The following is a 26,667-nucleotide window of genomic DNA, read 5'->3' as shown; positions in this document are numbered from 1 at the left end:
TGTTACCTGGCGTGCAGGTTTGGCCTGGCTGCCCCTCCATGACAGATGTGCTGCTGGGCCAAATTTCTGTGAGTGGCATTGCAACCTGACATGCTGGTTTATAGTGCCACTCAGGTGTGGCCTACCCACTCCTCCATCCTGACAGAGGGGCTGCTGGGCCAAATTTCAGGAAGTGGTGTTGGGACCCCGCATAGTAGCTCACAACGCTGCTTGGTTTGGGGGTCCAAGGCAGACTTCCCCTTTTGCCTCCCCTTCCTCTGAGCAACCTTGCTTGCTTACTTGCAGTTCTTCTTACTGCAAACATGTGGGCTTCCCGAGGAGCATGTGGAAATGGATTCTCATGTGGAAAATTGCCCAGGAAAAAGTCAGAGTTATTGCTGGGGTATACAGTAAGACCCAGAATACAGAAAGTAACTGATGTCTAGGATACAGCAGACTGCATCTCCCAGAGGGAACATTTTAGGATACTAGTCACTAAGATGGAATTACTGAGACTCTCTCCTTCTGTTCTTCAGTTGCCCTGATCTTTACAAAGACCCTGGAAGAGAGTCAGCCCATCTCCCAGCTGCAGAAGATAATGTAGGTGCTGGGGGTGATTAGTACTTGAATATGTGTAGTTTTATGAATTGCAGATAATCCCTTGTTACAACAAGAATGGCCAACTGGACTAACTCCATTTGGGCAGTGTGTGGCAGCAGTTTAAACACATCAGGATGGGATGATCCACCTCTTGATTATAAAATTAATTAAGACCCAAAGATCATTAGACTGAGGGGGATGCCAGCACCACAGTGTAGCAACTGAGAACAGCAACTGCAGGGAAAGTACTGCTTAGGCCTGTAGCTGTGGGCTGGATGATGCTCAGTGCAGATGGAATCTTCAGGAAATTTAGCTGCCAAACTCCAGCAAGTCTCTACTGAGCATCTGTGAACTGAATTTTTTCTCAAGTTGATCATATTTGGCCAGTATTTCATGGTGAGATCAAAAGCACAACTCTGACAGAAAGGCCAACTATCTGTCAAATTTCAAGTCTGTGCTTCAAATCATGGAGATGCTAGAGCTTCTCAGTGAAATGGAAGTAAGAATGTTTTTTACATGGAAAAAACAAAGCATTTATCTCTTAATCTTGCTCTTGGAAATGGCTGAACCATTTGTGTTGAAACTTTTCCAGAATAATTCAGCCTGAGATACACAGCCAACATGGAAAATTTCTGTCCAAACGGTTAAAGTCTGGCAAAGTTATAAACAACTAAAAAAAATTCTTATACTGGAAAATACCTTAAACCTCGAACGAATGGAGGCACTACCAGCTTTAATCAGTTGGGTTTCTTTTAGCCAGCTTTTAATCTGTTTAAAACACAGTACATTTTTCAAAACAGCTAATAGTTCTAAGACCAGCAGTCAGGATCGGCCCTAAATCAAATGGCGCCCCAGGCAAGGAGCATCTTCAGCGCCCCCCACCTCCATTTGTTACATTTTTGAATACCTTATTTTTATTTGATGAACAATTTGCATGCGTGATTTATCCCTGTCAAATAAGACAATAAATGTGCATGCTAGGAAGTGCAAATCTGTATTTATTCATGCCATATATAAGCAAATATACCCAGGAGGGCCTGGCTGACAACATTCTAGGAGGTTGGAGGAAAATGTAATCCTCGGAAAGTTTGGAAGGTTCCACGAGATTCTACAAAGGTCCAAAACATTCTAGAAGGTCAGTGAAAAATGAATCCACCACAGATACCTGAAACATTTTACTTCAGACATTCTATTTTCCCTTTTGTTGCTAACAACAAAAACAGCAGCCCACACCCGGCACCCCCAAGCTCAGAACCCCAAGCAGTGGCCTGGGTTGCCTGCCTCTAAATCAGGTCCTGCCAACAGTAACTACTAAGACAAGTAATTTGAACCCAGGTTTGTGATGGTTTCACGCTTAGCTCAAGAAAACACTTTTTAAAAGTTGTTAGGAAAAAAGAAACCTTTCTATATTATTCACAGTGGAGTTTAAGTCATTACGTTGTAGAAGACAGTGTTGCCTGATGGCTAGACTCTGGCCTAGGACTCAGAAAACATAGCTTTTATTCTCGGCTTTACCACTAGCCTGATGGGTGATATTGGGCAACTCGCAGCATTGTGCTGTGCCTCAATTTACCCTTCTGTAAAATTAGGGTAATGATACTAACTTCCTTTGTAAAGCACTTTGAGCTTTACTGATAAAAAGCATTATATAAGAGGTAAGTAGTCATAATAGAAGAGAAAATTTGGGGGGAACTTTTCAAATGTTTTTTTTTCTCTTCCATTACTTAGAGTTGTTTTAAATGGAAGATTCTGCATCTTGGATGGAATCTGTTGCTTAATTTTAAAACAAGTAGACTAACTAAGAAGGAAAAAAAATCCAACCCTCATGCCATTGTCTCATAGTTGTAAGAATTGGGACTTTGCTTGGAACAATCACATGGCTCCTTCAGATTCTTCCACTTTACTATATAAAAGAACATATGCAGAAGAATAGTTTACAGTACGTAACACACTGCTTTAAAAGTACTAACACGCTCCCATAAACCTCAAATAAAAGCATTTCATGTTACCATACGTAAAGACAACATTTGACCACTAGAGGGAACCATTAGACTGATTTTGGACAAAAATGGCAGAAATTCTGAATGAAAGCACTCATAAGGCCAAACAAATTCAAAGAACACATTTCAAGTAAATAGTGCTATTTTCACATGAGGAGATCATTTGTAACTTAGCTGAAAATAATTCAAGTCATACATTAAATTTAGCAGTGTTTTTTAATCAGAACACGAGAGCTTTTGTGTTAACACTTAATCAGCAAATATTGGAGTATGGTGGGATTTACATAAAATTAGAGATTTTTTTAAAAATAAGATTATTTAGCTTGGTAAGGAGGAAAATTAGAAGGGATTAAATGAAGTATGTAAGACTAGAAAGGGTTCTGTGAAAAATGTTCTCTAAAATAAAGGGCCACGCATTTAAATTAATGACATGTAAAAGTTTTCTATTTTATTTTATGTCTTATACCATGTTCATCACTGTAATATCTGTGTACCTTCCAGTAGAACATTAAGCAATGCAACTAAAATCAGTCATGTGTTGTTTGTTCTCATATTCTCTCCCTAGGGGAGAAGTCTGTGCAGTGGTTGGTAGGGTGTTTGTGCAGTGGTTGGTAGGGTTGTTTTGTTTTGGGAGAGTTTTGTTTGTTTTTTAAGTATACATGTTACTATTCGTTTATATAAGAGAATGCAGGACAAAGAAATGTGTCTTGCACTTGGAGTTGAAGGTGGTGACATTTGTGCTGACCCTTAGTTTCTAGAGGAGTTAGTTCCACAGTCTTGGCCCTGGAGAAAGTTCTGGCTCCCGCACAGTAGAACAAATAGAAGAAAATTATTTCTACAGACTGCTTGAAATTCCTCTTCTGAAATTCTCTGCCTCAAGGGGACTCAGAATTAAATACTGTAGCTGGATTTTGTAAAAGGGCTGGATCACTCTATTTGCTGACATTAGTAGCAGCTGAAAAGAGCAATGTAGTCAATTCTCATGTGACAGGGAGTAAACTGACTAACAAAGGGATCAAGAAGGATTTTTTTCCCCAATCAGCAGCATTGCACAATTGACCAGATGCAGGATGCTTGTATTTTTTTTAAACAGCTTCTTCTGCATCACATATGGTCTATGGCAAGATACCATACTTGACTGACCAGTGATATCATGCCGTATGGCAGATCCTGTGGGCAAGATCCTGTCTCATGCTCCAATATTTTGGTACTACTCTAGTGGTCAAGAAGCTAGGGGCAGCTCTGGATCCCCCCAGGAGGCCTAGGGCTATACCACCACACAGCGTCATAGGGATTATGCTGTAAAATATTGGGGAAGAGAAGTAGCAGGTCCCTTGGGAGCCACTAGAAGCCCATGTGAATTAGAGCAGCCCTGAAGTTGCTCTAATTTATTCTGGGGACAAACCAAACCCTGACTGCTGTAGAACCTGTAATAAGAATAGATCCAAGAACTGGAAAATCATTGCAACCTCAGTGAGAGAGAGGCTCAGACATTTATTTATAGGGCTAATAGGGAACAGAAGAGGCCATGTGATGTCAGGATACTGTCACATATTGAACATCTGTGAGTGTGAGGACATGTACATTTTAGATGTTCTGAGTTACCAGCTGATTAATTTCTTGACATCATTCCTCTGGACACTATATTAGAAAGATAATGGAGAGTAGGCTCCCCATTTATGTCAGAGTTCATCGCAAAGGCAATGTCCTTGTGCCTGCTCAGTTCATTAATAATTTATGCACAAATGAGCCAAAATAAACAAAATAAAACAGTCTTGAAGACTGTTGATTCGTTATGAGTCCTACAAGGCCGCTTCCGCCATTGAAGACTGTTGATTTGTTACTGTACAGCTTGATTATCTCATACAATATCCCAGCAAAAGAAACCAAAACAAAAGCCCTACTCTTTACTTGTTACGCTAGTGTGAACCTTACTATCAGCTTCTGACCCTACAACGTACTCTGTGTGTGAGTAACTGTAGGAATATAGGGCCACATTAGATTTGGGTGAACTATTGTAATATGGGATATTAGCAAGAGCAATAGGCCCAAACCATGTGACCAAAAAGGAAGAGAGCATGAGAAAGAAGAGTTGTGTTAAACTTGTAGTAACTCTTCAAAATACTAATGTTATCTTATTTACGGTTTGAGCTAAAGTAATGGAAATAAAACACAGTTAATTGGGTACCAGGTGCAGTAAATAATTGGCTATATAAGGACCTCCTTCACCTGCCCCTAGATAAGGTCCTATAATTGTCAATGACATCACTTGTTTGCTAAAGGGTACAGAAAAATAAACTCTTGGAGGATGCATTGCTAATATCTGGCTGACCAATATGGGTCTAAACACCACTGTTCAGTCCATTTGTAAGTAACTTGATCAAATACTTATAAATGTACCAATGTGATACATGCCATCATGTGCCAGCAATGCCCCTCTGCCATGTACATTGGCCAGACTGGACAGTCTCTATATAAAAGAATAAATGGACACAAATCAGACGTCAAGAATTATAACATTCAAAAACCAGTCGGAGAACACTTCAATCTCTTTGGTCACTCGATTACAGACCTAAAAGTGGTAATTCTTCAACAAAAAAACTTCAGAAACAGACTCCAGCAAGACTGCTGAATTTGGAATTAATCTGCAAACTGGACACAATTAACTTAGGCTTGAATAAAGACTGGGAGTGGATGTGTCATTACACAAAGTAAAACTATTTCCCCATGTTTATTTTCCCCCCCTACTGTTCCTCAGATGTTCTTGTCAACTGCTGGAAATGGCCCACCTTGATCATCACTACAAAAGGTCATCCCGTCCCCCGTCCTGCTGGTAATAGCTCACCTTACCTGATCACTCTTGTTACAGTGTGCATGGTAACACCCATTGTTTCAAGTTCTCTGTGTGTATAAAATCTCCCCACTGTATTTTCCACTGCATGCATCCAATGAAGTGAGCTGTAGCTCACAAAAGCTTACGCTCAAATAAATTTGTTAGTCTCTAAGGTGCCACAAGTCCTCCTTTTCTTTTTGCGGATACAGACTAACACAGCTGCTACTCTGAAACTTATAAATGTTGTGTTACTGTTTGGATGTAATAAATTGCTTACCATTGATGATAGTTAGGCATGTTTATAGCAATTGTATAAATTCCATTCAGCCTTTGAATTTAAGAAGGGAAATTATTGTTGAATTAGTGATGTGGTAATACCCTGCATAAAGAATAATTCCAACAATAATCCTGGCAAAAAGTCATAATCAATGGGGCTCAAAGCTGGTGCTCCGGCTACCTCCCCAAACACCTTGTCAAGGTGACCTGGGAGGACAATGTTATGGGATATGATGTCTAGGAGCTATGGATGTGTGAGGTTAAAAGATAAGTCCTATTAGGCTAGCAGCATAGCAAGTTCATGTATATATGTATTCTTTATTCAGTGCAGCATGTATCAAGTATAAAGGGATGCAAACTTGGCTGCCTAGCAATAGTGCAGTGCACTGCAGTCAAAGAGACTTCGGTTTGTTTCCTGGTTTGGCCTTTTGCTCCTTCAGCCAGCTGGAGTTGTAGAGGCAGTTCAGTGAGAGAGGTTAGGAGAGAAGCAATGCTTCCCGTACCTCAATCTAACAGTTTTTTGGTCTAATGAGAAGATGCAGAGTTTATGCTGTGTGTTGTGAATGGAAAACTATTCATTCTTCCCCAATAGTGCAGGACTAATCACCCATTCAGCAAAGCACTTAATTGTGTGCTTAACTTTATGCAATAGCCAGAGTAATGTTAGAAAGGCTTTGATGGACAGACAAGGTAGATGAAGCAACATCTTCTATTGGACCAACTTCTGTTGGTGAAAGAGACACACTTTTGAGCTACACAGAGATCTTCAGGTCACCTCTATAGTCTGGAAAGCTTGTCTCTTTCACCAATAGTTGGTCCAGTAAAAGATGTTACCTCACCCACCTTGTCCCTCTAATATCCTGGGACTAGCATGGCTACAACGACACTACAATCAACTTTGATAGCCAAAGTAATATTAATTATATTTTAATTTTAAGCACATGCTTAAGTACTTTGCTGAATTGGGGCATAAGGTAGGATCAGTGGAACAGATAATCTCAATCCACTATGCTCAGAAAATGTGCCCAAGACTTGGAACACTGAAGTTTAGCACAGGAAGACAAGAAATCCTGGGAAATACGCAAAAGTGGTTTTTCCAGTAACCCTTTTTCGCTGATTGGTGTCACAAACTGGGACTTGTGTGTTGGGCCTGGTGGTTGGAGCCGGAGTCGGGAGTCAGGAGCCAGAGTCAAGGGTCAGGACCCAGAGTCAGGAAGCCAGTAGGGAAGCAGGGCTAGAGAATGGCGTGATTGCAATTGCAGGCATGTACGTTGAGCAGCCAGCAATCAGTTGGTGCTGTTGGGTGTAAGAGCCACCCTTGCTCACCTTCTTGGCCAGCCAGGAGGAATGCTCACTGAGGTGGCTCAGCTGTACTCATAGGTCACCCGGAGACTGACCAGATGCAGATGCAAGTGCTCATTGCTGACAATTGGGGCCCTATTTAATTTATCTCTGTTCCTTCGCCTCAAGACAAGTCCTTTAGGGCAGGAGGCTTAAATTGGGAGGTTCTTCAGAGGAGATGGGGGGGGGGGGGGAAATGAATACAAATTGTCAGAGTTTCAGGATAAGTTGACCTGTATTTCTCCCTCCAAGATCTTTCAAGGGCACCCACTTACAGGTTTCCAGCTCCCAGCTGTCACCTCTCCTGGGCAGAGCCTGGTGTCTCACTTCCTTCTGACCAGGGTTTTAAAGCCGCACAGCTGCTCCTTGATCTATGCTAAGTCAGTCTGCCTAAGAGACTAGCACCTGCACTTTTCTCTCTCTGAGGGCTCTGGCCAGTGTATCGTCAGCAGTTAGTTTCCACACAGCTCCTTTTAAGCAAGCAGCTTTATTCCCACTTATAGAGAGAACATATTGTTATGATCAAAGAACCTACATGCATGCTAAAAAACTATCCCCAACTCCAACACAGGGCTCTGGGAGGTGTCAGACCTTCAAATCCCACAACTGGGTTTTCCCCATGGTGACACACACATATCAGTCTTTAGATCAGTAACCAGGATAAATGCCCTGAGTCAACTGAAGCTCTAGCTATTTATGCAACAGTCCTTCCTTTGTCTGTTGGTCTCTAGGGAATCCAGTTTGAACCAACACAAATCTTCCCAGGAGATGGTGCTTCCCTGGAGGTGTTATAACCTGAGTCATTTGCCTTGATCATTCCCTACAGTTTTCATTTCCTGGTGGAGCTGTGGTAACCTTCCTGCGCCACCCCTTGGAGTGCATACAATCCTGGCCCACAACAATATGTAGACCATTCATACACTTAATACCATATGGTCTCCCAAAGATATTGCAAGAACTTGCCTTATTTATCACACATGCTACATAAAAGTAATGCCTACTGTATATTCCCACATTATGCATCCGATGAAGTGAGCTGTAGCTCACGAAAGCTTATGCTCAAATAAGTTGATTAGTCTCTTAGGTGCCATAAGTACTCCTTTTCTTTCTGCGAATACAGACTAACACGGCTGTTACTCTGAAACCTACCGTATATGAGTAATTGTTAAAAGGTACAATGGCTAGAAAGAGGGAAAGCTTTGCAGTATGTTCACATGTAAAGAATAGAATGTAAAAATGGGCTTGTATATGCACTGGATTATTTCTGTTTATTAGACGTCATTCCCAGTTGTATGTGACTGCTTGCTGAAGGAAAGAATGCCCCTGGGGAAAACGATTACTGTTGAATACTACACCAAGAATTAACTGCCTCATCAGCCCATTAAGATTTGTCAGCATTCTAAAAGCAGCATAAAACACATCTCAAACATTTTGAAAGCATTGTCTTGCAAAGAATGCTGCTAGGCCCATGTGCAGGCAATGATATACATTCCTTTTTTGCAAACTACACCCTCTCCTGCTACACTGGAATTCATTACTGCAAGTTTTTACTCCTGTTTTCTTGTGTGCACTGTTTCTTAAATATTAAACTCCTGAAGCTGGGATGCTGTGAATTTCCACATACGATAAAAATATTAAATATTGTGTAAAACAGAATTACACTTAATAAGAAGTTAATTCTTGGTCTCTGCAAGGTGGGCCTATTCCTCCATAGAACTGAACACCTGCTCTGAAGTCCTGAGGGCCTTAAACTCCTGTTGAACACAAATTTCAATGGACTCATTATATCTTCAATGCACAGACAGCACTGTAAGGAAATGGAATGAAATCAATGGGGCCACTCACAGTAGGAAAGTTAAGCACACACTTAACTGTTTGCAAGATCTGAGCCTACAATTGCAGCGTTTAGTGGGGGCTGTAAATCACAATAACTGAGAATTTTATTGTCTGTACCATATGATAAAGGGTGTCTGTACCATATGATGCGTAGCTGTAATATACTTAGGTTTGGGAAGATGTTTGACTTAGTACTGTACAACATTCTGATTAAAAAATCAGCACTATGCAATATGGATAAAGCATTAAATAGACTGAGACCTGGCTAACTGTGGAAAGTGATGCTCAGATAGAGGGTTTTCTAGTGGCGTTCAACAGGGATCAGTACTAGGCCCAATGTGATTTAACGTTTTTATCAATGACCTGGATATCAATACGAAATCGCTGCTCCTAACATCTGTGATGACACACAGATTGATGGAGTGGTAAATAATGACGAAGCCAAAGCAGCCATACAGAGTGATTTGGATTGCTTGGTAAGCTGGGCCCACTCAAACAAAAATGTATTTTAATACTGCCAATTTGAAGGTCATACATCTAGGTACAAAGAATGCAAGGGGATTGTATTCTGGAAACAATTTAAAGAGAGTGGTCACTTTGGATGGGCTATTACCAGCAGGAGAGTGAGTTTGTGTGTGGGGGGGGCGGAGGGTGAGAAAACCTGGATTTGTGCTGGAAATGGCCCAACTTGATTATCATACACATTGTAAGGGGAGTGATCACTTTAGATAAGCTATTACCAGCAGGAGAGTGGGGTGGGAGGAGGTATTGTTTCATGGTCTCTGTGTATATAATGTCTTCTGCAGTTTCCACAGTACGCATCCGATGAAGTGAGCTGTAGCTCACGAAAGCTTATGCTCAAATAAATTGGTTAGTCTCTAAGGTGCCACAAGTACTCCTTTTCTTTTTGCGAATACAGACTAACACGGCTGTTACTCTGAAACCTGTGTTAAAAATGTGCCTTAGGTGGATTACTGCATGGGGAATTTACCTTTATCTAAGGCAGGCAAATGTTGGGGATTAAACAAGTGACAATGACCCTTTGAGATTCATTGTGATGGGCACAAATCAGTTTATATGAAGGAAAACACATACTCTTCAAAGTACATAGATGTTTATATGAACTTTCTTACTAAGAATAAAACAGTAATTAAAACAGTCATGATGCATTTAATTTTAGCTTCCTAAAACTGACAGTATCTAGACAGTTTAATAAGAAAAAACTAAGTAAAACATAAATATTCAACTTGCTCAAATACATGCACATACTCAAAGGCAAATGTAAATTACATAAACCAATACCTCATCAAACACAATATTAAATACTTTCTGGAATAAATATGAATATTATTGATTGGCTCAAGAGTGAATTGTCATCTAAACTATAAGAATAAACAATGAATACAAATTCCAGAAATGCAAAGTACAAAACAATACAAATCATGCAGAGAAAAATTATTATGCAGAGAAACTGGTTATTCACTAACTTTCTGACATGAAGTTTTAAATAAATGGTGATTTGGTGTTCATTTTTCTTTTCCAAAAGTCTTGGGGAAATGCATGACTTAAGTCTTGTAATTACGATGCTCTGTGTGCTCCTCTGAAGCTTTGACTTTGAGCACAGAAAGTTAATTGAAGAAGTACAAGACAAACAAGTGATCAGTTCTGTGAAAACAAAACCTCAGTACAGACAAGAAAAAAGTGAATTGACAGAACTTGGTAATGTTGTGCTGAACTTCCACATTTTCTATTGTCCAGAGCAGTAAAAAAGTCTGCACAAAGCTGGTTTTTAAAAAATTACAGTTTAAATAATGTTTGGGTTGGCTGGTTTGTTTGTTGGCCAGGGAAAAGGCCATCATACCATGTTGTCTCCCTCTTCTTTCACTGTGACATAGATCAACAGTGTACAACAAAGGTCTGATCCTAGTCCATCTGAATCCAAGAAGAGTTTTGATATTGGTACCAATAGGAATAGTCTCAGGTCCTAACAGAGGGACTGGTTCGGAAGGATGGAGGAATCTGCAGCACCATGTCATTCTAAACTGCCATTTTACTCTTTACGTTCCTTTCATCCCCCAACCCCAGAAAACATACATCTGTGTGTTTCAAACAAAACTGGTCTCTAGAAAGTGATCTTTCTTTACTAGAATTAATTTTACCCATACTGTAGCCTCTATAGAGTTAGACTGTGGCATTTAGCCACAACGCTGAGGAAGGGGTAGTGTAGTGCTGCACAGCCTTACCGGGAGCTCTGGAAGCGATTGTGTTTTAGGAGGCGCCATTCTTAACCTGTGATTGACCCTGGCCCTTTCGTGGTAAGCAAGCAGGAAAGACTGTGTATGCCTTCTTTCTCTCCCACACACTTGTGCTAGGGTGAGGGGAATCCTGGCACACGGCGAGCGGGAATGCTATAGTATCTTGTACAGCTGACTCTTCCACATGGCAAAATACTACCAGAGAGCTCAGAGTTACTTAGTACACTGCACTGATTAGAGCTGTGCTTGAAAGAGCTGAAGCTTTTGTAGCTCATTAAATGCAATTATCCACCTCATATGAATTTCCCAGAGTGAAAAACAATGCAGAACTTGATCTAAAAAAAACCTCCAACCAAACGAAAAGGAACTTTCCAAATTTATATGGTCTTAAGGGATTTGCAAATGTTGGTAGATGCTTTTGAAGGCAGTCTGGGAATTGTAATAAATTCCTTCCTGAGCAGTCACTTGCCCCATGAACAAAAGAGAACATTGCTTTAGGCCATTAAAGGTTGGCACAGAACACAAAGTATTTTAGGGCACAGAGTAGGAGGGGGGAAAAATCACTCATCCTTAGTCCAAAGTTCAAGGGATTATTTCCAACAACCACCTGTTATATATAAAGGATGGCATATGTTATAAATTGCTGAGCATTGTATTATACTGTCTTATATATCACTCTATTGCTCCGACACACTTTCTTAGTTCAGCTGCCTTTTTTTCCATCTGTTGAATGTTCCAGTGCCCCTGTCTTCTGTTCGACTGGAGTTTGTTCAGTTGACAATGCAAACGTTTTAGAATAGCATCACATCTTTTATTCTGTACCTAATAAAACAGAATAAAATACATCTGAGGACTGTTGGCAGGTAACACAAAGATTCAGACTAATGTAGCTGGCAGGGCTCTATGGTCAGGAAAGCTGCACTGCTCTGGCCAATGTTGATTTGTACAGAAAAGAGTATAGACAATACAAAGAGTAGAGGGGTGAAGATACTGTTTCATTCCTCAAAAACTGGATTTGACTGTAACTTAGGTTACTAGAGAATAAGTTCGACCAGCAGTTCTCAAACTGTGGGTCAGGACCCCAAAGTAGGTCATGGCCCAATTTCAATGTGGTCACCAGGGCCAGCATTAGACTTGCAGGGACCCAGGGCTGAAGCTGAAGCTCTAGCTCCAGTGCCACCTGGGGCAGCAGGGCTCAAGCTGTGGTTCCCTTTCCACCCCACCCAGGGCAGCGGGGCTCAGGCTGCGGCCCCATCCCAGGGTTATGTAGTAACTTTGTTGTCAGAAGGGGGTCATGGTGCAATGAAGTTTGGGAACGCCTGAGTTAGATGATCTCTTTATAGTCTCCAATATTCATATTATAAAATCAACCAAATGCTTCGCAGACTTTGGCCTAGGAGTTCTCCATCCAAACACCTCATAGACCAAGGCATTTGCCTTGCGGAACCTTCTAGGATTTTAACAAAAAAAAAGGATAGTCTCAAAGGGGGGGTGTGTGTGTGTGTGCGTGTGCTTTGTGTTTTCGGTTGGGGTTTGGTTTTTTTCAGATTCCCCTTTCCTCTGAGATCTACAGAGCTCACAGTCTAAATAACTTAAAGAAAATGGAAAGTAACCCCAGGATCAGAGTTAATTTTCAGCCTGCAACAGTCATAAAGTAGATATTAACTGACTGGAGTATAAAGGGCATTAATTACATTTATTCTGATAACCTAATGTTTTACAAAGTGCTTTCAGATGACCTAAAACTCCTCCTCTATCTTTCTCGGATGGATTTTGTCATGATAAAAAGGTCTGTTTTCAGATGCCGAAGAACAGACAGTTGACCTAGGATCTTAAAATGGTTGTGTTTTCAGTTTAAGAATTTTCTCCTGTTCCTTGTAATCTGAAAAAAATCCCCTCTCTCCCTTCCATATTGTAGTGCTCTACTGAGCTAGTCTCAAATCTGTTCAAAACCTTTGTATTATCAGGCTTTGAATCAGATCATTACATTTTATGACATTTAATTTGCCTAACAAGACAAAGGGTATGTAAGTCTGAGGCTCAACGCCTCTCAGATGTACTTTTGAATATCACTCAACTATTTAAACAATAACTTCATAACAATTAATATTTGGGCACATAGCAAATTAGGAGGAGTTGTGCTTTCTCTACTTTACAGACAGCTCAAATTTTGAAGGTGCTCAGGAAGGCCATTTTCTTCATGCAATTGATTCTTCCATTGGTTAGATATCAGGTACCATAGGGCAAGCAATGAACAGTCAAGACAGAAACAAGTAGTAAACCGTTTTAGGTAAATTCTACATACTATCCCATTGCAGACTCTTTTTTAAAATTCCCAATATTACCTCCTTTCCCCAAACATCTTAAACTTGCCACCTATAAAGAGCAACTTCAAGAAACAACAAGTGTTACAAGTTCAGCAATCTCTTCATTCGCTTTCAGAAGAAGGCAAAGGAGAAGTGATTGACAGTATTCTAAGATCTCGTGGCTGTATTTCTTCCTAAGCTGTTGCGGTGGAAAATGCTGATGACTAAAATTTTTCCCATGCTCTCAAAAATTCAAGCTCTCAAGGTTAGATGAGTTTTACCAATATTAAGTATTCTTCAGGATTTGAGTTTAATGGTGTTATCATTGGTTAATGTATATGCTTGGATATGTAGCAACCTGTTTAGTAAAATATTTTAGAACTTCAACTACAATATGTATGTTCTGTCATATGACTGTAATTATATTCTAGTCGAATAACTCTAAACCTTACCTCAATCTCTTTTCTAAGCTTAGCGTGCACTTTTTTCTCTTCTTCAAGCAATTTTTTCTTTTCATCGATAGACTCTTTTACCATAGTAACTTCCTTTATTAAATGTGTAATTTCTTCCTGAAGATACACGTGGGAATTAAAAACAAAAAGACCCCAAACCCCATTTGTAAAACAAAAATAACTCTAGTATAATTGTTTACCGTCTATAATTTCATTTTAACAATCTGTTTGCATAAACATTGACTTTAGCTAAAGAAATAAGTTCAACAATTTAAAAGTTTGACTTAAATAAACTTCCTGCCTACCTAGCAAATTATATGTATTGATATATTTACAAAAACTACACAGTAATATTGCTGTGGACATGGCTACAGCTACAGGGCTGTAACAATTTGAATTTATCTAGCACACTATTGCACACACAACTTTTTTAAAAAAAAAAGTTTTTAGAAGTGTGCATATATACCAGTACTGGTATATATATATACCAGTAGTCAACTTTAAAAATTCAATCAACTGATTATGTAATAATGTGCATAATATGTGAATTACATTCTCCTCCCATGTGAAATCTAATGCTAATGGAATTTTGGCTATTGTGTTTATCAAAGTGTAAGCAGGGAATGAACTCTCCCCTGACATCTAGTGATGAGCTGGGGGTTGGGGGAAGACTTGAGGACCCAACTGTATTTACATGAACACACCTACTCTGCCTCAGACAAACTGTGCTGACAAAGCGATCAATTTTGGGTGGTGTTGGGTTACAAATCACTTTAGCATTGAGTGCAGGGGTAAAGAAATGTTATCCTTATTGTAAAGGGAAGCAGAACTGTGCTTAGCACGTGCTGATTGAGGGGGTCACCATCAACTGAACTGCACTCGCTAAGCAGGGGACAGAGATGCCAAATCTCAATGAAAGGGGAGAGAGAGTGGGGATGGGGTGGTGTGGTGTGGGGTCTTTCTAAGTGTCTTAGATGCTATTTGACATTCCCTCCACACATGCGCGCACTCTCTCTCTCTCTCAACTGAATGTAATCAGTTCTGTCTTTAAAAAGTAAGAGAGAGAGAGTGTTTTGATTTTTTAAGCGATCACTACAGCTGAAGTCTCTGAGACCCAGTTCTAAATGCTAATCCTTAGGCCAGGTCTTCACAATGGTGGCACAGTTGTGCCCATGCAGCATTTTAAGTATAGACCTGCTCTTAGACCTGCTGTGGGGCAGCATTTCAGCAAAACAGCCTGTACTAGCAGTGAGATTCCCCATGAATTTCTGAAATCACTGAGAACTGGGTTAGGAGGTGGGACCTCAAGACATGGTGTCACAGAGGTTACAGCAGAGCTGCAGGTGGCAGCAGAGAAAGCGAGGGTGTAGAGGCCAATGGGAGCAGAGTGAACGGTGGCGCAGTGGCGGCAGCGGGCAGAGATACAGAGGGAATGGTGGCAACTGCGAGCCAATTGCAGCGTCTATGGCAGCAGCAGCTGAGGCATCGCTTGATTCCCCGCCACCCCGTGAGTGGGAGGTGAACTCACATGAACGCACCTCTGAACCCTAGGTCTTTGCTGAGCAAGGACAGCAACTGTGAGTGGGGTGCAGTGGAGGGAGAGGGGAGTGGCTTGTTAAAAGAACACTTGTTTGTGGGACTTCCACACTGCCAGCATATTCTGGGGTGGGATGATCACATGATCACATGCTTTTGAATATGGTTGTGATGTTTTCCCAAACTAATGCTTGGTTCCTTTTCCCTTTTAATAAAAGTTCTTGTTTGTTATACATAGATTCAGTGCTTGCGAGTGTGGACGTATTGCCTCTTAAAGGCGCCTGGAGGTAGTGTTCAGTTTTCCCAGATTACTGGGTGGGGGCTCAAGCCCGTTCTGTTTTATAGTGTTAAGATAAACCCCTAAACTATGAACCCAGCCCTTGTTGCTGCCGACTCCACGTGGCAGAAGGGCCACATTTATAAATGGATTTACATGTAATAAATCATTTTTCATCTATTGTAATTTTCTCTGATTATGCTCAAATAGCAATGTCGCCTACATAACTAAATGATTTATAATAAAAAAGCTGGTTTCTCTATAGAGTTCATTCTCAGAGAAGAAAGAGGGGATTACAAGATAAAACCTTCATTCTACATAGGCTTTTTTATGGTAGAAAAGCCACATGGAATTTAAAGTATATGCAATCACAAGCCACAGAAAGAAAGCACAACAATTTATAGAGTTTATAGGCAGCAAAAAGAGAGCATATCTTCCATGTTCCTCTTTATAGCACCAGATGTGAATATAGATGTATGTATACATTTACATAAACCTTAAATTCGAAGCTTTAGTGCATATAATCACTTGATCACCTATGTAATATACACTTTTGCCACTATAGATCTGCGGGGGAGGATACAGATTATGGCATATCTGAACAAATGTAAAAGTTTAATGCCATTTATGTAAGAAAGAGACACTAAAACCTGAACAAACTTAGCCCTTGCAGAAGCAGGTGCAACCCCCATTCTAGTCCGTATGAGACATAACTTTCCTATGTCAAGCCTTAATTTTGTCCATTAATCTTGTTGCAAGACTTGGTTTATTGTGATAATTTGTTTTTGTTTTTTTAGTCTGGGAGCTGTAGGTTTAATCTAATCTCACATTACTGTTATAATAGTGTAACTCCAGTGGAGTTACTTCTGATTTATACCAGTGTAAGTTACATCAGAATTAGACTCTGTGATTCTAAGACAATTTCAAATATGCAGTTACTTAGTTTTCCTCTATAGTTGTACATTTTTGCAGCTCAGACTGCTTTAACTTTTACAAATTTAATAAAGCATTAAAATTACACACACACACGATTGCTAGAGATTAGACATAATAAAATTGATGTTTTTTCTCCTTCTCCCTTCTTATGTCATCTTTTCTCACCCCCTCCACCTTCTGTTCACACATAGCTCAAGTACAATTTGTTACCAACTAAACAATGTGCTGTTAGCTGACAGTGGTAATGTAACATTTACAGGGATATACAGTGTGTGTTTGAAAAGTGTATATGTAGGTTTATCCAAGACCCTGCAGTATCCTACAAATAACAGTGGATGAATTTTAACTGACAGCACTGTAGTTTCCTCACAGCCAAGTTAATGTTGTTATATCAGGTGAACCTAGCTTTTGGAATCAAACATCAAGAATAGTGGCTGGTACCATTTTTGCTGTAAGCTAAGATCACCATTTACTCAATCTGGCTTGGGCAATGAACCCAGATATTCCACATATCCGCACACCATAGCAAGCACTGCAAAGCTAGACCAGATTATAATTTTAAATTGTAAAATATTTTTGTACACAATAGGAAAGGTATGTAGAAACAGAAACATCTGACCTGCACTTGTTTTATAACTTGTCCTTCAGGATTCTGGAGATCATTCATTAATTCTTCTTTCTTTGTCTTTAGCTCTTTAACCATGTCTCGTTTTTTAGCAAGTTCGAGCATAACTGGCATTTTGCTTTCTGCTTCCCAATAACGCTCTTTATGAGCCATTATTTTCTCATGATATGCACTATTTCTTGAAAGCATCATCTCAAATTCTTCTTGCGCTGCTTCTGTGTCAAGTTTCAGCCTTATCTTTTCAGCATACAGGGATCTGACTTGGGACTCCAGATTTTCACAGTGATATTTTGTAGTTTCTATGTCATCATCTTGCTGATAAATTTGCCTTTCTGTTGCCTTTGTTTCTAATAAAGCAGACTCCATTTGTTTTTCAAGTTCTTGAAGCTCAGCCTGTAAAATGTTATAATATTCTCCTTTCAGTGGAAAGCCAATGTTTGGGAGTATAGCAGTAGGCTATTTAAACAATATTGTTTACATTTAGTTAACAGAATTCTTTCTTTTCATTTTATACAGAACACACAATAAAGAAATCTATACAACTTAAAAAAATAGTTTGAATAGAAGAGATCACTAGAGTTCCATTTCCTAAAATCATCACCAAGAGACATGATAGGTGACAATATCTGAGGCTTTATCCCAGGGGTAGGCAACCTATGGCACATGTGCCAAAGGCAGCAAGCAAGCTGATTTTCAGTGGCGCTCACACTGCCTGGGTCCTGGCCACCGGTCTGGGGGGCTCTGCATTTTCATTTAATTTTAAATGAAGTTTCTTAAACATTTTAAAAACCTTATTTACTTTACATCCAACAATAGTTTAGTTACATATTATAGACTTATAGAGAGAGACCTTCTAAAAACGTTAAAATGTAGTACTGGCCCGCAAAACCTTAAATTAGAGTGAATAAATGAAGACTCGGCACACCACTTCTGAAAGATTGCCGACCCCTGCTTTATCCTATTGGTCTTAAAGGTAAGTGTACATGAAATTTGTTATCTTTCAAATGGGTTCAGCTTCCTCATAGTCAAATGATGTATAGTGGGATGTGTCAGAGACCCTAACTGTATCAGTCTCCCTAATGTTTTATCTAAACTAGGAGTTTAGGCCAAACTAAACTCAACTGCTTTTCCTATTGCAGATGCAGGGTAAAATCAGGAGGCAACAGGCTAAAACCAAGGTAAAGGTGTCACCCTGCTTCTATATTAGGAAATGTGGTTGAGTTAATTGGGTTTAGCTAACTCAATTCGATCTAGGTTCTTACACTGCTCTCATCACCATAATATCTGAGTGCCTTCCAATCATGCATTAAGTGACATGAGTAACATCCATCAGGTGTAGTTTGTTCTCTCTTTCTCATGTTCTCCCAAGGGGGAGAATTGCATGTGCAGTGTAGGGTTTTGTGTTTAGGTATGGAGTTTTGTAAAAATGTATGTGCTGCTATGTGTTTTAGGTCAAGGAAGTGTGCCTTTTTAGGTCAAGGAAGTGTGTCTTTCACTTGCAGTGAGAGGTAGGGATGGTCCTTAGTTCCTGTTAACTCAGATCTTCTTAGCATCAATCACTTTTTCCTAGTCTAGATAAGCCTAAATCTTGTGATCTCCAGGACTTTTAGAAGGCATTTGACTTAGTACCACCTGACATTCTGAGAAAAAAAATAGCAATATACAAAATCATTGGGGCACATATTAATTGATTAAAAACTGGCTAAGTGATTCATCTAAAAAGTAATTGTAAATGGTGAATTGTCATCCAATGATGGCTTATGATGGGATATGGTAATTAAATATTCATGGTAAATAGGCCCAATGGCCTGTGATGGGATATTAGATGGGGTGGGATCCGAGTTACCCAGGAAAGAATTTTCTGTAGTATCTGGCTGATGAATCTTGCCCATATGCTCAGAGTTTAACTGATCGCCATATCTGGGGTCAGGAAGGAATTTTCCTCCAGGGCAGATTAGAAGAGGCCCTGGAGCTTTTTCGCCTTCCTCTGTAGCATGGGGCACGGGTCACTTGCTGGAGGATTCTCTGCTCCTTGAAGTCTTTAAACTACGATTTGAGGACTTCAATAGCACAGATATAGGTGTGAGGTTTTTTGCAGGAGTGGTGGGTGAAATTCTGTGGCCTGCGTTGTGCAGGAGGTCAGACTAGATGATCATAATGGTCCCTTCTGACCTAAATATCTATGCATCTATGACTCATTTCTAATGAGATATAACAAGGGTCTGCTCTGGGCCCAGTGCTATTCAATCTCTTTATCGGTAATCTGGAAGAAAATATAAAAGCATCACTGCTAAAGTTTGTTGATGACACAATAATTGGTGGAGAGGTAAATGATGATAAAGACAGATTTCTGTCGCGGGATCTCTACAAAGAGATCTCAATTTTGTAGTAAACTGGGCTTACTTGATCAAAATGTTTTAATACAGCTAAATGCATGGTCATACATTTAGGAACCAAGAATGTAGGGCACGTTAATAGGACTATGGACTGTATTTTGGAAGGTTCAGAAATGGATTTAGGGGTCATGAGGACAACCCGCTAAACACTAACTCACCTCGTAATGCAGATGCTAAGAGAGCAAATATGATTCTTAGAAGTATAGGCAGGGGAATATCAAGTAGGAGTAGGGTATTAACAGCATACACAACATTAGAGAGACTATTACTGGAATACTGGGTCCAGTTCTGGTGTCCACATTTTTAAAAGGATGTTGAACAATAGTAAAGAGTTCAGAAAAGATCTATGAGAATGATTCAAGGACTGGAAAATCTGCCTAACACTGAGAGTCTAAAGAAGTGAGATCTGTTTAGTTAATCCAAGAGAAGGTTAAGAGGTGACTTGATTAAGATCTGTAAGAACCTAGATGGGGAGAAGATTTCTGACAATAGAGAGCTCTTTAATTTAGCAGGCAAAGGCATAATGAGATCTGATGGCTGGAAGCTGAAACTAGGCAAATGCACACTAGAAATAATTCAGAAATATTTAACAGTGAGGGTAATTGTCTCTTGGAACAACTTATCCGGGGCTGTGGTGGATTTTCCATCACTTTAAATCAAGCCGTAGCTCAGCCAGATTTATGGGTTTGATGTGGGAATCAGTTGATGAAATTCTATGGCCTTTGTTAAAGTAAATCAGCCTAGCTGATGATAATGGTGCCTTCTGGTCTTAATATCTATGAATAAAACTAGACTGGACTCAGCATCTCACAATATAAAACAATAATGAAATAGTAGTGATTGGCAAAATAACCTACTATATCTTTTCCATCTCCGTTTTCTATGATGGTATCAGTAGGAGAGTGCATACCTACTCAAAGGGACATTGACAAGTGAAAATGTAGGAGGGATATCTGTTTGGCTGCAAGCACTAATGGTCTAAATTAAGTCACATTGCTGTAAAGTTGCTGAATCCACTTACAGTACTGAAGTCTCTAAAGTAAACCACTTTGACAACTGAACTCTGACAAACTAAACCAAAAAGAATTAACTTAACAATATGTCCAGAAATTGAAGAGCTAATCATGAACACTATCATAAACAATTTAGAGTGCAGGCATGCTGTTAGGCAGGACTGTTACATGGAGGACCTGGATAACGGTATGAGGAGGGACATCATCTATGAAGCTGAATTCCTTGACAGGATTAAGGAGAATGACCCTATATTGTTTATATAGAACTTTTGTCAAATCTTAGATAACAAGAGAGAAACTTTCAGTAGAACTGGCATCATCTCTGATCTACCAGCCATCTAGGATAGACAAGTGAAAGGTCCGAACGGCAAAGATCTTGAATTTTGGAGAAGAAACAACTGTTTTATGTGCTTTCTGTGAAATACACATAAGGAAGTAGAGTTAGAGATGTAAATACAATCTTAATTTTGGTATTTCCTGACTTTTGAGTTCATAACTATTCAATCTTAACATTAATGCTAGCTTTTGTATGGAATGTTCTAGGTTAAAAAAAGGAAGAAACTAAAAGAAAATGAGTGAGTGTAATTGTCCAGGACTTTGAAGCTCCGTAGGCTTCCCAAAAGTTGCATATAACCTGTGTAAATATTATAATCTAGAAATATTTGCTGCAACAATATCTCAATATTCTGCTGCATGCCCCTTAGGAAGCACCTCTCCTGCAGGTGATAAAAGCTTTCAAGGCATGACAGACCAAGGTTCCCTCTGGTGAGCCATAAAAATTGTCTGCAGAAAGGAATTCCTGTGCCATGTGCCCAAGAAGGTCTAAAGAAGGAAGCCACTGTTCAACAGAACTTAGAAGATCCAAAGGTGGGGATTCCTCTCCTGTGCAACTTTAGAGCTCCCAAATTGGGGAGCTGGTAGATAGATGCAGGGGAGCTGGTAGATAGTAGATTGATAAGGTAATAAAGCGGCCCCTAACTTGTGGACCTTAAAAAGACCACAGGAGCCCATCACTCAGTGGTGATTCTCCTTCTGCTACTGATTTCAGCAGTATGGATGACTTGCCGTTGATTGTGAAACTATCTTCCTTAGGTGCACATTGAGCTCAGAAAAAACAATCTACTGAATATGCATACTCAATATGTGATTTCCCAATACACATAACTTGATCAAATCAAAACAGATTTTGTCAGGAGGAAGAGTGTACACTGCTCTCAAATAGGAATTACTTTTCAGGCAAAATTTCAAACCTTGACTGTTTCAGATGTAAGACTATTCCAAAAAGTGGTCAAAAGAATATTTTTAGCTCAGAAATAATGTATTTCCTTTTTATTCTCCCCATATTAAAAATATAGCTTTCAGATAGAAATCAAGACTGAATAATTCAGTCCAAAAGGTGAGAGTTTCAGAAAATCAAGGGAGTTTTTGCAAGGATCAGAACAGAAACCATTATGCAATCTTAGCCATAGCTATATATATCCAGTATATAATATATTATATTATCAAACAAAACCTACACGCACGGCAGTGAGGGCTGAGATAGGACACACCCCATCCAGCCAAAATCCACATGTCCTAAAGGATTTTAGGTTTCTTGAAAAAGGATACCAAAAAGTGAAACACTCCAGTGGAAAAACTGTTATGGTGATTTTTAAACTCTTATTATCCTCTCTCTATCAAACCCTTCATTTTTTTTACTCAGTCCACCATGAAAAATGGTCTAAGCTTATATTTCATGTTTTGAGTTTTGCCATTTCAATTAAATTTTTGCAAAATAAAAGATTAAAACTTCTGTTAAAACTGCACCATAATGACATAGGCATATACTGTTTTTGGCAAAACCTAAGTACAACAAGGTAAATTAAGAATGGACTAAGTATCAGAGGAGTAGCTGTGTTAGTCTGTATCCACAAAAACAATGAGGAGTCCAGTGGCACCGTAAAGACTAACATTTATTTGGGCATAAGCTTTCATGAGTAAAAAACCCACTTCGTCAGATGCATGGAGACTTGCATCTGAAGAAAAGGGTTTTTTACCCACAAAAGCTTATGCCCAAATAAATCTGTTAGTCTTTAAGGTGCCACCGGACTCCTCATTGTTTTTAAGAATGGACTAACTGCCTTAACTTTGAATTAAGATACCCCAGGAAAATAGAGAAATATCAGCTTCCCTTATTCATAGTAATACTTTCTTGTCTATTGTACTACATTGTAAATCCAACATTCTAAATTAGATCTTACCTGTAACTGAGAAAGAACTATTTTGCTTTTTTCTATTTCTGATGCTTGTGAATGTTGCTGTTCTGCTACTTGTTTTACAACTTCAACTAATGATGGAGAATTTTGCTTAGCCATTTCTAGACAAAAGGGTAGTATTGTAAGAACACAGAATAAAAATATATTGTTTTCACATAGTCTAGTTTGATTCCCATGTTAAACAGTTGATAAAGACAAAGGACAATACTTTCAAAATATTCTTGGACTTACTCTTCATATAAGAACCCAGATCAATAAATTATTCATCATGGCCCATTTTTGATCATCAAGGAAACATAATTAATGGGTTGAAACTCAAAGGAAATGATGATAGAGGATTCAAAATCTACACCATGGTGTTTCTTCTGTAAAACTACATTTTTTCCTTTGTTGAGTGTTATAAATGTTCTTCCTGCTGGTTCATGGGGCAGATCCTCAGCTGGTATGAACAGTCATAGCTGCATATGGTCACAACATGTGCTGAGGATTTTGCTTGCAGTTCTAATGTAATTTCTAACATTGCAACAGCAATATATGATTGAGGCAATTTAATCATAAACGCCTATTATATTTAGGGCTGTCAAGCGATTAAAAATTTATCGTGATTCAGCGTGTGATTAAAAACATTAATCGTGTGATTAATCATGCTGTTAAACAATAATAGAATACCATTTATATCAATATTTTTGGATGTTTTCCACATTTTCAAATATATTGATTTCAATTATAACACAAAACAAAGTGTACTATGCTCTCTTTATATTTATTTTTATTTTAAATATTTGCACTGTAGAAATAAAATAAATAGTATTTTTCAATTAACTTTGTACAAGTACTGTAGTGCAATCTTTTTATCATGAAAGTTGAACTTATTAAGGTAGAATTATGTACAAAAAATAACTGCATTCAAAAATAAAACAATTTAAAACTTTAGCACCTACAAGTCCACTCAGTCCAACTTCTTGTTCAGCGAGTCGCTCAGACAAACAAATTTGTTTACATTTGCAGGAGATAATGCTGCCAGCTTCTTGTTTACAGTGTCACCTGAAAGTGAGAACAGGCATTCCTATGGCACTGTTGTAGCTGGCATTGCAAGACACTTACATGCCAGATGCGCTGAAGATTCATGTGTCCCTTCATGCTTCAATCACCTTTCCAGAGGATGTGTGCCCATGCTGATGATGGATTCTTCTCGATAACGATCCAAAGCAGTGCAGATCAATGCATGTTCATTTTCATCATCTGAGTCAGATGCCACCAGCAGAAGGTGGTTTTTTTTGTGATTCGGGTTCTGCAGTTTCCACATTGAAGTGTTGCTCTTCTTCTGAAATCATGCTTCACACCCCGTCCCAATCCAACTTTGGAAGGCACTTCAGATTCTTAAAATTTGGGTCGAGTGCTGTAGCTATCTTTCGAAATTATCTTTAGAAATCTCACTTTGGTACCTTCTTTGCATTTTGTCAAATCTGCAGTGAAAGCGTTCTTAAAAGGAACAACATGCTAAGTCATCATCCGAGACAGCTATAACATGAAATATATGGCAGAATGCGAGTAAAACACAGAGTAGGAGACATACAATTCTCCCCCAAGAAGTTCAGTCACAAATTTAATTAACACATTATTTTTTTAACGAGCATCATCAGCCTGGAAGCATGTCCTTTGGAATAGTGGCCAAAGGATCAAGGGGCATATGAATGTTTAGCATATCCAGCACAAAAATACCGTGTAATGCCGGCTACAAAAGTGCCATGTGAACATCTGTTCTCACTTTCAGATGCCATTGTAAACAAGAAGCGGGCAGCATTATCTCCCGTAAATGTAAACAAACTTATTTCTCTTAGCAATTAGCTGCACAAGAAGTAGGACTGAGTAGACTTGTAGGCTCTAAAGTTTTACATTGTTTTGTTTTTGAGTGCAGTTATGTAACAACAACAAAAATCTACATTTGTAAGGTGCACTTTCACAATAAAGAGATTGCACTACAGTACTTGTATGTGGTAAATTCAAAAATACTATTTGTTTATCATTTTTACAGTGCAAATATTTATAATAAAAATAATATAAAGTGAGCACTGTACACTTGTACACTTTGTATTCTGTGTTGTAACTGAAATCAATATATTTTAAAATGTAGAAAAACATCCCAAATATTTAATAAATTTCAGTTGGTATTCTATTGTTTAACAGTGTGATTAAAACTGTGATTAATTGCAATTAATTTTTTGAGTTAATTGCGTAAGTTAACTGTGATTAAGTGACAGCCCTAATTATATTGCTTATTTACCCCTTTATCCCTTCTTCAGGTAAAACAAAAAATAGAAAAAACTGAAAAAAAGACACAGTAGTGAAACAATCATAGAGAACACAATGTGTTTGTCAGATTGACTTCATTTACAACCATTTATCTGAAGCCTATTGATATTGTTTGTATCACTTCACATAAAGGTTAATTAAAGACAGAAAATCACTGTACAGTCAAGTAAACTGGCTAAATGCTAAATGCTCTGGAAAAAATGTGCATGAAAGGGGCACATATTAAGGATATCTTCAGTACTAAATTGCAGTCACCAGCACATAATTTAGCCATGAACTGGGTCTGTGGGGAGTACTGGACATGAGCAGCTGCTTTTCCCCCATACAGTTTTGGCCTCATTGCTGTGTATGGACCACGTCGCCATAGCTATATTAGGAGAGCCACTGAGGAGTACTCCATTTTCCAGCATTTTTGTCCACAATAGGAAAATGTAGAGATTTTCCTCTCAGATGATTTCTCTATATCGTTTTGAGACATGGGAGGGGCAAGGCTAATGATCAAATACATTTCAAATTTATTTTAAATCAGGAAAACAACTATGCCCGCTTCTTTAGGTGAAACTGAATAATAGTGGGACTCCTGAACTCTTGGCCTGTCTACACTCTTAATTCACCCTCTATTCTATTCAACATTACTTTGGCAGCTGCAATTTCTGTGGATAACGTATCTGTGGCATAAATAAATAGCCTTGAGATTATGGGAGAAGTCCAAATATTATCACACAGGATGGTATTATGAGTCACGATGATATTTTGTGTTTTGCTTGAACCCCAAGCTTCTGAAGTCAGAATCTCAGTGTGTCAGAATCTCAGTTATCATTTTTTAAAGAGTAAGTTTCTGCCCCTGGTGCTTGCAGAGAAAACAAGATCCTTAAAGCCTCAAGAATCAGAAGGCAAATAAAAAGACCCCCAAATGTATTATTTTTGAAAGAAAAGCTCATGATATTTAAGCCAATCACTTAATTTTTTGAGGCCTGATTCATTTAAAAAATTTTTTTTTAATGCTTAGGGTTGGCTGTTCTGCAGCCCTGAGAAATTCCCCTGACTGAGGTTAAACAGATCTGCTCCATAGTGTGTGGGAGTCACATTCCCTCTGTGTGACCTTTGCTCCCTGGTGGCTATGTGCAGTGAAAATGTGATGTGCATTTTGAGCCTTTTACAGCCGGGGGCTGCCCATGGGGTTTGACTCAGGATTAATTCTAATATAGAAATCATCCAGTAAGTGACTAGCATCACTTAGTATCGCCCTCAGAGGCAGTGCTCGCCCACTAAGGGCCCTGAGCAGGAATATTTCCCCGCTCCCCCCACATCCTAATAATTAATAGGGGGCCCTCTTGAGCTGCTTGGGGCCTTAGGCAATTGCTCAGTCTGTTTATGCCTAGCGCTGGCCCTGATGGCCCTGGAGAAAGGTTTTGTGAGAGCCCCTCTGAAGGGAGCA

The 26,667-nt window shown here is 39.1% G+C and overlaps 1 protein-coding gene across 1 annotated transcript; it reads right to left on the bottom strand.

The window, feature by feature from the left end:
• Positions 1-11,792: 11,792 nt before the first annotated feature.
• On the bottom strand, positions 11,793-23,015 carry CCDC122 (coiled-coil domain containing 122). Its single transcript, XM_077833336.1, has 4 exons — positions 22,902-23,015; positions 17,247-17,645; positions 13,879-13,995; positions 11,793-11,942 (listed from the first exon to the last, which is right to left on the bottom strand). The coding sequence occupies exons 1-4, from the start codon at positions 23,013-23,015 to the stop codon at positions 11,793-11,795; spliced, it is 780 nt and encodes a 259-aa protein (XP_077689462.1).
• Positions 23,016-26,667: the final 3,652 nt, after the last annotated feature.

The sequence above is a fragment of the Eretmochelys imbricata genome, chromosome 1, assembly GCF_965152235.1.
Source record: "Eretmochelys imbricata isolate rEreImb1 chromosome 1, rEreImb1.hap1, whole genome shotgun sequence".
Classification (NCBI taxonomy): Eukaryota; Metazoa; Chordata; order Testudines; family Cheloniidae; genus Eretmochelys; species Eretmochelys imbricata.
The sequence above is the reverse complement of the archived record's forward strand: the minus strand, read 5'-3'. Positions and strand labels throughout refer to the sequence as shown.